Source organism: Pseudoliparis swirei, chromosome 1, assembly GCF_029220125.1.
Source record: "Pseudoliparis swirei isolate HS2019 ecotype Mariana Trench chromosome 1, NWPU_hadal_v1, whole genome shotgun sequence".
Classification (NCBI taxonomy): Eukaryota; Metazoa; Chordata; class Actinopteri; order Perciformes; family Liparidae; genus Pseudoliparis; species Pseudoliparis swirei.
The window spans coordinates 9,540,835-9,553,168 of NC_079388.1; the positions used below are offsets into that span (position 1 = coordinate 9,540,835).

The following is a 12,334-nucleotide window of genomic DNA, read 5'->3' on the forward strand; positions in this document are numbered from 1 at the left end:
TGAAGTAGAAGTGTAAAGTAATCAGTGATGGTGGAAAAAGTACTTTTTTATCAACTTTTTTATTTGTTTATCCTGATTCATCTATAATAATCTCAACTGCATTAATTGTATTCTGCAAAGTATTCAGTAACTATTGATCTTGGATAAATGTAGTTATGTTGAATACAGTAACTTTAAATGGGTATACTTGAGTACAACCTTGAGTGCCTTGAAAGGCGCCTTATAAAATGAATGTATTATTATTATTACAAGTACCTTACATTTAAAATAAGTACAGTGCTGTTGTGTTGCATCATGCAGAACCCTCGACAATCTGGATATTCCGATCGCAGTATTTCGTACAGCCTGAACAGCCTTTCACTGCACATACAGGACTGTCTCAGAAAATTAGAATATTGTGATAAAGTTCTTTATTTTCTGTAATGCAATTAAAAAAACAAAAATGTCATGCATTCTGGATTCATTACAAATCAACTGAAATATTGCAAGCCTTTTATTCTTTTAATATTGCTGATTATGGCTTACAGCTTAAGAAAACTCTAAAATCCTATCTCATAAAATTTTAATATTTCCTCAGACCAAGTTAAAAAAAAGATTTATAACAGCTGAGTGTTTGTCAAGGCTCAGGAAACCCTTGCAGGTGTTTCGAGTTAATTAGACAATTCAAGTGATTTGTTTAATACCCTACTAGTATACTTTTTCATGATATTCTAATATTTAGAGATAGGATATTTGAGTTTTCTTAAGCTGTAAGCCATAATCAGCAATATTAAAAGAATAAAAGGCTTGCAATATTTCAGTTGATTTGTAATGAATCCAGAATGCATGACATTTTTGTTTTTTGAATTGCATTACAGAAAATAAAGAACTTCATCACAATATTCTAATTTTCTGAGACAGTCCTGTACATGTATATCTCTCTCTTCTATGACCCGAACGAAAAATACTGCGTCATTGTGGCGGGGGCAGAGATCGATTGTGTCATTTTGTGTAACACGCGGAGGTTCCCACGCACCACGTGATGACGTCGTGTGGTGTCGTCACAGGCTGCGCGCGAGACCAGTAGTTCAGTTGATCAGTCCAGAGACCAGGAGGAGGCGGAGGAAGACTTAATGTCGGCTGTCACTCTGAAATATACACATTAAAGGTACGTGGGCCGGACTCTGGTGGGACTGCGGTCGGTGTGTGTTTTAACGCTAAATGTAGAAACCGTATGATGAACTGCGGCTAGCGAGCGGCTAGCAACGCGCAGCATCTCGCCCGTCTCGCGTTAACACAAACCGTTGGTTCATTGCTACAAAGGTTGATGCAGTAAGGATGTAGGGTTAATTTATATTAGTACATCATGAAGATAATAAGGATAATACATTTGGCTTGACCGTTAGCTGACAGCTCAGGCCCGTTAATGTTTATTGGAAGGTGTGTGTGGGGGGGGGGGGGTCGTGTGGTTTTTATCCCAAAATACTTGCTCTATATGGATTCAAGATGGTGGCCAGCTGGGTGCTGGATACCCTCCAGCTAGTATCACTCATAGGTATCTGTTCCGCCATGGCGGTCCTGCTATCTTCGGGCTGATATGAGTGAGCTGGTGTTGGATGTAACGCGAACAGATGCTCGCAGTGTCGCAGTGTTTATTTGCGCTGGTGGGGCCGACACGTCGCATGGAGCCGCGGCCGCTGCAGGTGCACCGTGACGCTCACTGTGTGTCGGTGGTCCCGCCTCGAGGTAACGGGCCCATGTTACCTCTGGGTCCAGCCTGGTGGTTTAGTAGCTCAGTGGGGTAAAGGGGGTCGTCCTGCAACCTCAAGGTTGTCGGTTCGATCCCGGCTCTCCCCATTAGTTGCAAGTCGAAGTGTCCTTGAGCAAGGCACTGAACCCCCAGTTGCTTCCCGGGCGCATCACTGCAGCCCACTGCTCCTTAATAACGAAGGATGGGTTAAATGCAGAGAACTAATTTCCCCTTGGGGATTAATAAAATATCTATCTATCTATCTAGTAGAGGGTCCCTTGCTTGTCGGTGTGTTTTAAGTCACGATTCATTGCATATAATTAACATCACGTTACGTGGTGCTTTTCAGCTCTAGGTGATAACATTAGTATTTTTTGTTTGAATAGTAAGTTTTTATCTTTATTTATCAAGCTAAAAATGTCAAATATTCAGAGGTTCCAGCTTCTCAAATTTGAGGATGTCTTTTCCCCTGATTTGTTAACTTGTAGTTTTTATGATCGTAAACTGAATATCTGAAATTTAATGACCTCGCTCTAGAAATTAGTCACAGACATTTCTCAATATATTCTGGCAATTAGTAGACCAAACAATCCATCGATTAGTTTAATAATTGATCGGTATATTGATAATGAAAGCAATTGTTAGTTGCAGCCATATACACAGTGTTTCTTTCATATAATCTATTGTAAACTGTATACTGTAATTAAACAGGATGGTCGATTTTACCAAAACATATTTGTAATGATACTGATTAGTTAATAAGGCAACCATTTAAATTAAATTAAATGACATGCTTGGAATTGCTGTATTATAACAATATGAATGCCGCTATATTACCCATATCCTGATTCTGTGTTTTGATGCTTCTCTATGACTATTCCACACATCTCAAAATATCTGTCTCCATCGGCCAACAACCGTCCTTTGCTGTTTACAATGATTTGTCCTTGTAGGTTTACAGTGTTATTGGTCAAAGTTCTCCATTCACAGTCTGGCTGTCCCGTGTTGACTGAAGCTGAAGCATTAAACCTAAATATGACGTTCATTATCCAAGACTGAAACAGCCTCACTGTTCTTCCCTGACCGCTTGTTACCAGGACATGCAGGATGCATGTGGAGATATAACTGTGTCCTTATGACACAGTTATAAAGTGAAGAGAGGGGTATTTAACATTTAGGATAAGTTTGGTTTGCTTGCATTTCTGTTGAGTTTGTTAAGATTTTTTAAAGATTAGTTGGTCTATATTGTCCAGACAAGATAAAAGCTGCAGTATCTTACTTACACCACTTCCTGCAATTGCCAACTGCTTCCACTCTGTAGTGAGTGAATAATTGATTTTGATTTTAAACTAGTGATGAATCAGCTGAGCTTTGTAGAGACAGTGTATTGTTGCCACCCGAAAAAATAACAAATGTCTTCTTCCAACAAGATACTTTCCTGTTATTACAACATGCCACCTTTTTTATTTACATATATTTAGCGAGAACATTTTATCGTTCTTATAATGTATGACACTTTGAACTGAGAACTTTGAAAAATGTGTTATGACAAAATACACTGTTATTCAACCTGTACACCTTTATGTTGTCACGAGCACAAAGAAAAATATCTGTTCCGTTATCTTAAAGAACAGTTGAGAAGGTTGCAGTGTGTTACCAGACCATGCTAATCTAGCTGAAGTGCAGGCATCACAAGGCGAGGCGTCTGCAGGTTTGATGTCACAAAAGCTGCTGACGCGTCACAATGACGACATCTTGCCAGAGTGCTGCGTCGGCCTGCAGATCGGCAGTCGGGCACTCGGTGGGGGGTCCATCGACCAGGTCGTCCAAATGGAGTTTCCATAACTTTAGGAAGGAGAGGCATCACACATGTAGCTGGTTCTGTGGTTGACGGTCTGAAACCGTCTCACCACAGAATCAGTCACTCTTTATGTGACTGTGAAACAACATTTTATTTCTCAGTGAACTTCTATGTTGGTTTACAGTGTTGCATATTAAAAGTTGTATACTTAATCTTTGAAATGAGTGGTAATGTAATTGTATCGAAGTAATCCTCCATCACAGATCACAACTTGTTATGTTTAACCTGTCGAGGCGCCACACATTGTAACACACACACCTCTGTATCGGCCCCACTGCTCTCTGTGCCTGTTGTGTCTGTGTTTCCTGGTGCTGCTTTGGCATGCACATGTGGTCTGTGGGTTTGTCGAGGTATTGTGTTCGCTTAATTGTGTAAACATGGCTCTCTGGCTAGCCCACTGAACCACCTCCCCACCCTGCCCCCATTACCTAATTCTACTCGCGATAGCTATCCGCAGACGCCAGGGAGAGTGGAACTGTTCTTATCCATCTAGCGATGGGGCGTCTCTCCTCAGAGGATTGGAAATCACCCACGTAATGCGTGTAAAGCTGAACACAAACTCTGCCTCAAACAGATTCAACCCGCTCAAAAACAACAACTGGATTGACTATATTCACCACTGACATGGATGTGAAACTATTGTGGTCGCTTGATGTTTCTTGTGTGCTTGAGTTGAGTGGCTGGCAGTCAGGGAACTGACTTGTCATGTCCTTTACTGAAGAGCCTTGACGTTTGTTATCCTGTAATCCATCATACGCAGATAGAATGTTGACTTAGCTGACTTACTCAGGAATATGAATAAGGACTGGGGAAATGAAATGTTATCATTTTAGAAATGTCTTTATCAAAAAGTATGACTCGTGAAGTTGTACAGATTATTGAAGTTGATAATAAACTGATATCTTTGAACTTCACACTGTTGGTTGGAGAACGAAGGCAGTTTCACCTTGAGCTTAAGGAAATCGTGATGAGCATCTTTTTTCTCACACGTTTTATTGGTAATTGATTAATGGTAACCTTGAGCAATGTGTTTTGCTTGTGTGTTGTAACTCTGTGCGGCTTCATTCTGGACTCATGACGTCTCTTCTGTCCATGGGGAGAGAGGGATCCTCTTCTGTTGCTCTCCTGGAGGTTTCTTCCCCTTTTCGCCTGTGAAAGTTTTGTTTTGGGGAGTGTGAGGTCCTGGGACAGGGATGTTGTACATATTGTAAAGCCCTCTGAAGATAATTTGTGATTTTGGACCATACAAAATAATCTGAATTGAATTACATCAGTAGGATTCTTATTTTCAGCCTTGTCTCCCAGCGCTAACATGGATTGCAAATCCTTTTGAATCCAGAGTTACAAACTGAAATGCTTTAAATGGTCATTGGACAGGGAGGGATCACATGCTTTGACGATGTGTCACATGATTAGTTAAGGACTCATGGGTTATTAAGTTACATCTCTGGGTTTGCTCAGACGACAGATGTCCTATCGGAGGAGTAGGATGTTTGTTATTTCAGGTCAAAAAAGTGAAGACTATCAACTGCACACTCAAGCTTTTCTTTTAAAGTCAGCAATTAGGGGAATGGATTTTGGCTCCCATCCTGTGAGTAAAGCATTTGATATGAAACTTGCCCAGCGCATTTTAAAGCACTAATCAACCTTGTATATCTGACCTCACCTGAGAAAAAAAACAAAAAGACAACAACAACAAAAAGCAACCCCGGCACCCCCTTAATTATCTATTACTTGTAAGTGTGTATACACCACCCTGCATCTGTTTTTGCATTTCCCTCAAAACCCAAATCTGACCCCTGAGTATTTGACCCCTCCTCTAATTTGTAATAAAAGCCATCAGACTTTTCCATGCTTGGTCAGTTTGGCTTGAACTGTTCTTCATCCTATCCGCAAATGTGATTTATTTTATTAATTGTCAAAGTGGCTTTTAAAGCAAAAGGGTCAAACATCAACTAACTGAACATATTTAAACTGTGGACACTTGATAAGAACAAAACAATGAGGAGGAGCATGAACTTGACAGGTGCAGTTCATCCCTTGTAACCCGGTCTCTCTCTCTCCACTTCTGCCGGTGTTGCAACAGTCTGTTGTTTAAAGGGCCTTTGGTGGCGCATCTCTTTTTCTATTATTTCAGCCTTTTCTTCCTGATCGCTCAAAGACTAGTTTTCTCTCTCAAAGTATTCCTTCGAAGTGTCAGCGTCATTGTCAGTTTCATGGGATTTGTCCACAATAGCACCAGGGTAAGTGAAGACATTTGGTTTGTGTCTGTAGAGTAAATTAAATGCACATTTTAGCAGAAACCAATCCATCCACGAAAGGAAGGTAAAACAGCCGGATGTGAAGTGATTTGAAAGTGCTGGCTCTCCTCGGTTCCTCTGTCCTCTCTTGCTGCAACATAGTTTTATTGCCAGTGACCTTTTTAATCAGGGGGATGCAGCGCTCGTCTCTTTGCCAGTTTGGCCGAGATACTGAACCAACATTACTTTTTCTCTGCTTACATCTGAGACTTTTGATACGCAAAAGATATTTTGACATTGTGTGAATATTCATACTGAGAGAGTATTTTTAAATCTTCTTGCCTGTTCAATGTATGTTTGTGCTGGATAGAGATGTTTTTTGAAGTGAACTAATCCTCATTGTACTTCTCTTCCTCTCATAGATTGTTCGAGTAGCAAAGTGAGCCATCACCCACATCATGTCCCAGGACAAGAATGGATACCCGCTTATGGGTGAGAACAACCCACTTCACAACAGCGTCTATGGACCCCCTCAGCAAGGTTTTGGCATGCCTCCACCCAACTACAGCCAAGCCCCAACAGGACCGTACCCTCCAGCAACTGGCTACGGACAGCCAGGTTTACCCCAGGCAGGCCCAGGTTTCGCCCCTGGTCCCAACCCCCAGGGGCCCTACCCCCAGGGGCCTTACCAGCAAGGACAAGCACAGCCAAGCTTTCCCAATGACCCAGCGGGTGAGTGATTAAACCAAAGATGTGAGGCATTTAAGAAGAGAGTTTTCTCTTTCTAGGCCACTTTATTCTTTGCTATTATGTACCTGAGTGTGACTCAGAGGAAATTAAACCACGATATAACCAAAAGTGCCTCTATGAAAGAGAGCACATCATATCATTTCACTCTCCATCCACAAAAAACAATGTGCTCAGTGGTCTTCATTTATTACTTTCCTCTTTGCTTCATAATGCCATCTCAGTTCAGTGGAAGTTACCAGTTCGAGCAAAGTGTTTCCTGCAAATGGATTTACTCACGAAAGGCTTGTGACTGCTAGAAGAACTGTAAACACGATCCAGATCGACAAGAAAACCTCTTGCTCCAGTTTAGCTCAGACTCGACACAAACGACTGGGCAATCAATGAGATCAATACTGCAATCGGCGTGTGCCGAAAACACCACAGACACGTGTCCATTTGTTCGGCCTGGGCTTTTTTGCCGGCTGTATTTTGCCCCTGAGCCCAGTGGAGAGCGGCGCCGCGCTCAGTGCACACTGAGCCAAAGTTCAACCACATTGAGCGCTTTGCTCCCCACAGAGAAAAGCCTCCGTGGTTCTACGCAAGCCTTTGGAAAAAATGTGAAAGGCCGATAACAAAACAAAAACAAACTGTTTTCCTGTTTTTGTCGTTCACCAGCCCCTACCGGCAGTCCTGGTTACCATAACGATGGGCCTCCTTCTTACTACGACAATGAAGAGTTCACCAACTCCGGCTTTGAGGACAAGACCATCAGACGAGCCTTCATCAGAAAGGTAGGTGCTTCACCACGTCAACCAGATTAAACGGGTCTGATGAGGATGAAAATATAGCATTAATTCAAGTTATAATAATATAGAAAAGACACTAAAACATATTTTTTCATCTCACCATGAATCCTCCCTCCCACCAGGTCTTCATGGTTCTCACAGTGCAGCTGATGATCACTTGCTCGTTTGTCGCCATCTTCACCTTTGTCGACGAGGCCAAGTACTTTGTCCGGCGCAATCCCTGGACATACTATGTGTCCTACGCAGTCTTCTTTGTTTCTCTGATCGTCCTCAGCTGTTGTGGAGAGTTCCGCCGTAAGCACCCCTGGAACTTGGTTGCACTGGTAAGAACTTGCCCTCATACCAAATCACAAAAAGAAAATGGATCGGTCATTGTGAAAGTCTGTTTAGATACATGACATCGAATTGCAGCTGCAAAAACAATCCCATAAACCACCACAATGTAAGTAGGTATGTATGTTTGAGTATTGCTTGATGAATGGTCAGACATAAAAAGCAACTGTCAGACAGGATTTTTTATGTTTCCATGAAGCAAATTTCCCTGATGAGGAGTCCGAGGTGAGGAAGAAACTATGGAGACAGAAAAATGAATGAAGTGAAATAAGGTGCAACTGATTTGAGATTTAAAGAAAAATGAGGAGGGTAGAGGAAAAGTGATTGAAACTGATTCAGAACCAAAAACCAGTCGTGTTTTATCCAGTGATGTGGCTTTAAATAAAATAAGCGTGTCCGTTGTTGTCATATTCCAAACATCTACACTAAAGACGATGTTGATTTACGTGTTGCTTTTTGAGACAGACATATCGTCCATCATATGGAAAGCTGAGGGCCAAGCATTCACAGGACAATATGTATGCAATGTTACCAATGTTACTAGAATGTGTCATGCGTGATGCTGATTTGAGTGTTTTCTGTGTTTTCTGTGTCTTGCAGTCCATCCTGACCCTGAGTCTCTCCTACATGGTGGGCATGATTGCCAGCTTCTATGACACAGAGACTGTCATCATGGCCGTGGGCATCACTGCAGTGGTCTGCTTCACTGTCGTGCTCTTCTCACTACAGGTCAGCACACACAAACCGCTGCTTGGATAAGTAATTAAATGTCTACAGACAAACATCAACACTCCGGTTCAAAACTAAATTGAGAATTTCTGCAACCTCGTCAATCTTACACAAAGCCCACTGAAGGCATACTCGCTGTCTTTATTTATTTATTTATATACAGTATATCATATCTGCTTGTTGAACCCTCTGGAGTCTATTTCTCTGATTATACTGAGCATGAGTTATTTTATAACTAAATTATTTTACTAAATTATGCATTTTCTTTAATGATTTACAGTGGAAACTGTTTTTTGTACATGTTTCTACCCCATGTGTGTGCATTTCTTTACAAGTAAGACTAGTAAAATACTGTAAGTACCTATGATGAAAGATTTTGCAAAAAAATTATAGGTGCCTGTATTATTCTTCCTGTCAACTTCATACTTAAATTGACTAAATGATCATTCAGACTGATAGCTGAGTTTGTGCTGTAAAAAAAGGGATACAATGCATTTGGGGTAAGGAGAGTTTAATAGGTGTTGAACAAAGAAAGATATTATCCAAAATCAACCTCCAAATAAATCTGGTTTAAAACATGAAATATTCAAAAGACTCGATTATGAATTGTTTTGACTGCATTTGACGTCCATTTCTTTCAGTCTTGAAAGTCTTGAGTCTCACGTCTTATGTCGCCTCATGTTTTCTAACATCTTGTCTCCACAGAGCAAATATGACTTCACTTCCTGTCGGGGCGTGCTGTTTGTTTGCCTGATCGTGCTGTTGCTCTTCTCCGTCCTGTGCATCTTCATCCGCCATAGGATCCTGCACATCGTTTATGCCTCACTGGGCGCTCTGCTCTTCACCTGCGTAGGTTTCACACTCACGTTGTGTTCTTAAAAGTGACACTCCTTCGCACATGAATTGTAGCTTGTATTTAGTTTTTGCCGCTTTATTAAAAAACACGTTATTTAGCACAACAGTATTGCGCAAGAGCAGTTCAATTAATCAAAGGTAAATCCTTCAGTTGTGTAATTTTATAATTGTGAGATAATGGCACCTGGATACAAGTCCCATTGGCATTCAGATGATTGCCCACCTTCCAGTGAACTTCATTCTGCTCAAAGAGGGGGGATTATATCCGCAGAATGTTTAAGAGTGAAGCACAAACTGGGCTGGAAAAAGATGTACGCCTAGCAAGAAGAAAATGGCACTCTAACTTTGTTATTAGGATCTTGTTGTTAAAACGCCATGAATATTTGATTTGATTTGATTAAATATGTTTTTGGGCCAACAGAAGAGGTAGACAACTCTACGGAGAGTAGAATTTAACCAGATGAACACAAGAGAAGAAGATGTGATGCGTAAAGTGCAACTCTCAAAGCCGAGCAGAACAAATGGCTCTATTGACCTTTAATATTAACATCATGGATCAAGAAGATTGATCCATATGGCGTTACCAACACATCCCATGTCATATCTAATGATATATGGACATGTAGAACGCTGCCCTGCATTGGTGTGGTGGAGCCAGGTTCAACTTTTTGAAAGACAACACCACTGCATCGATTGGTGGTCCCATTCATATAAAAGAGGGTGCTGCGTTCTCTCAGGCACGGGGCCTCAGTGTCGTAATACATGGCAAACTTGAGAGGATAAATAATCAGATATGTATGACCTTAAATAAGAAATGCATATAATGTGTACATAGCATGTTAATGTGTGCTAAATGGTTTTTGTGACTTGACTGTATATTATGGTCTTTTAGTTTATGATAGTATTTGGATATATTTGATACGTCTGAAACAGTAGCTGATAAAATACATTTGTGTGTCATTTATTTTGGATCCCAAGTGGAGACATTTCTTAAAATGACTAATTCCATCCTTGTTTCCTCTCTGCAGTTTTTGGCTGTGGACACTCAGCTTCTCCTGGGCAACAAGAAGCTGTCTCTGAGTCCAGAGGAGTACATTTTTGCTGCCCTCAACCTCTACACCGACATCATCAACATTTTCCTCTACATCCTGGCTCTTGTGGGACGCACCCGTGAATAAGGCTGCACCTTAAAGAGAATAGGAAGAGATAATCCCTTTATTGTGAATGGTTGCTAACATACTCCCTAACTTTTTCTTCACTTTTTCCCATGGCACACTTCATTTCTTCTCCGATCACACATACACTTCTTGAAACAGTTGTGCTGTGGAACAGGTGCAGCCTGTCGTATAATCCGACTGAGAGGGACACTATTTATTTAAAATAAATCTATGATGGGTCTTTCCCTCAGTCTGACCACTTTGCTTGCTGTTACTGCTTCTACTAACACAGATGCTACATTAGTTTGGCTCAGTTCATACATGTTATCCTGTGAATGCGTGGCCCTCAGCTTTGCCTTGCTGCAGAGATTAAACTGAAAAAGAGCAGGAAGGTATTCACAGCGCCGAATATTGATGCAAACTAGTTTTGCCTGAGAAGAAGTTAGTGCTAGAAATTCCTATTTTCCCAAATGTATCTCACCTTTTGAGCCCGCTGGTGTGAAGTTACTCTGCATGGCAACATTGGAAACACAACTAAAGTTGTGTTCTGGTTCTTTAGAGCGACCAGAGGAATACCTCTATTACAGCTGTAAATAGTTAAGTGTATAACTGTATATGATACCTCAAACCCCTCCCACCTCGGATGTGTTGATTTTTTGGGAAATGTGAACTGACATTAGGGCACTTACCCAGTACAGTAACTCAAATATTGTATTGGCAAAAGAATGAAGATCAGTGTTGGATGTGACTAACATGAACATTAATTATTATTTATAAACTATATATTCTTACTTAATTTCTTTTCATGTTTTGAAATTAATTCTATGATTCCAAACTGAATTTTCACTAATTTGCTCTCATCCGGTCATGACGTGAAATGCACTGCTGTATATGTTTTTTTCTCATGACAACTAATTTTGATTTCTGCCCACTTCCATACCAAGCAGATCCAAGTTTCAGAACGACTGAGTTTTAACACCATTAAAAATGGACGACTGACTTATAACGTATTTATTTATTGAGCTTGATGTAGATAACAGGGTTGCTTTAAGGTTGCTTTTAAGATGGCGTTGAGGAAGACACCTGCTCATGGTGTTTGGGGGAAATTACAAGGACTTTGTGACCTAAAGTGATTGTGAAACCATCGTATACTGGTTATACTCAAAAGCTAAAGGAGTCAACAGGCACTGGAAGCCAAAATGCTCACTGCATGTAAACACACACAACTTGAGAGATGTATTTTTATTTTAGAACTTCTGTTTTGATTTTACACCTCTTGCATGGCCCTCTCCTCATTTGCATGTGCTGATAATGCACACTATACAGGTATTCCTGTTTTGGAGAGACACAGTGTTGTTCTGCAGCCCTTTTTTAACTCTTGTGTTTGTATCCAACTGATGTGTTAGTGTACATAGAACTCCTTAGTGGTTTGGTGCGTATAGGTAAAGTAATGTTTGGGCTTTGTAGGTCTGTTGGCATTGTATATTTGCATTAAATCAAAGTGGAACCACATTCCTCTACACCGCTGTTTGCTTCTCATTAAAACAGATGTGTAAGCGTGTTTAATGTTGTGTGTTGACTTACCATGAGCAACTCTAAGAAGAGATGTTTCTGCTAAAAGTAAGCGGCTGTGTTCTTGATATTAAAGATTGAGCAATAAATCAGCATGGCCAATATTATCAGTCAATTTAGCTGATCATACAAGAAGCTGCAGTACGAATCCCAAAGATATCCTGTAAGTTAATTTATTGACATTGCATCATGCATTATATAGGATTTATCTTTCAGCCTCTAATATGTATGTGAGTTTGAGTTGTGTCCAAAATTAAATAGCCATTTTAGCATTATGTTTTCATTATTTAATATAGACGTTGGCCTCAAACATCTAGTCTTTG

At 40.6% G+C, this 12,334-nt stretch overlaps 1 protein-coding gene across 1 annotated transcript; it reads left to right on the plus strand.

Annotated features, from left to right (window-relative positions):
- Positions 1-1,060: 1,060 nt before the first annotated feature.
- Positions 1,061-12,000, plus strand: grinaa (glutamate receptor, ionotropic, N-methyl D-aspartate-associated protein 1a (glutamate binding)). The gene is made up of 7 exons (XM_056419319.1): positions 1,061-1,147; positions 6,253-6,562; positions 7,235-7,350; positions 7,488-7,688; positions 8,299-8,427; positions 9,133-9,276; positions 10,311-12,000. Exons 2-7 carry the CDS (start codon positions 6,289-6,291, stop codon positions 10,458-10,460), a joined length of 1,014 nt encoding a protein of 337 aa, XP_056275294.1. The 5' UTR covers positions 1,061-1,147; positions 6,253-6,288; the 3' UTR covers positions 10,461-12,000.
- Positions 12,001-12,334: the final 334 nt, after the last annotated feature.

What these genes read in the sequence shown, in the direction of transcription:
- grinaa (XM_056419319.1), top strand. Translation starts at nt 6,289, where the DNA reads ATGTCCCAGGACAAGAATGGATACCCGCTTATGGGTGAGAACAACCCA. An exon ending in CTTTCCCAATGACCCAGCGG is followed by an intron (nt 6,563 to 7,234) that starts GTGAGTGATTAA and finishes GTCGTTCACCAG; the next exon opens with CCCCTACCGGCAGTCCTGGT. An exon ending in GCGCTCTGCTCTTCACCTGC is followed by an intron (nt 9,277 to 10,310) that starts GTAGGTTTCACA and finishes TCCTCTCTGCAG; the next exon opens with TTTTTGGCTGTGGACACTCA.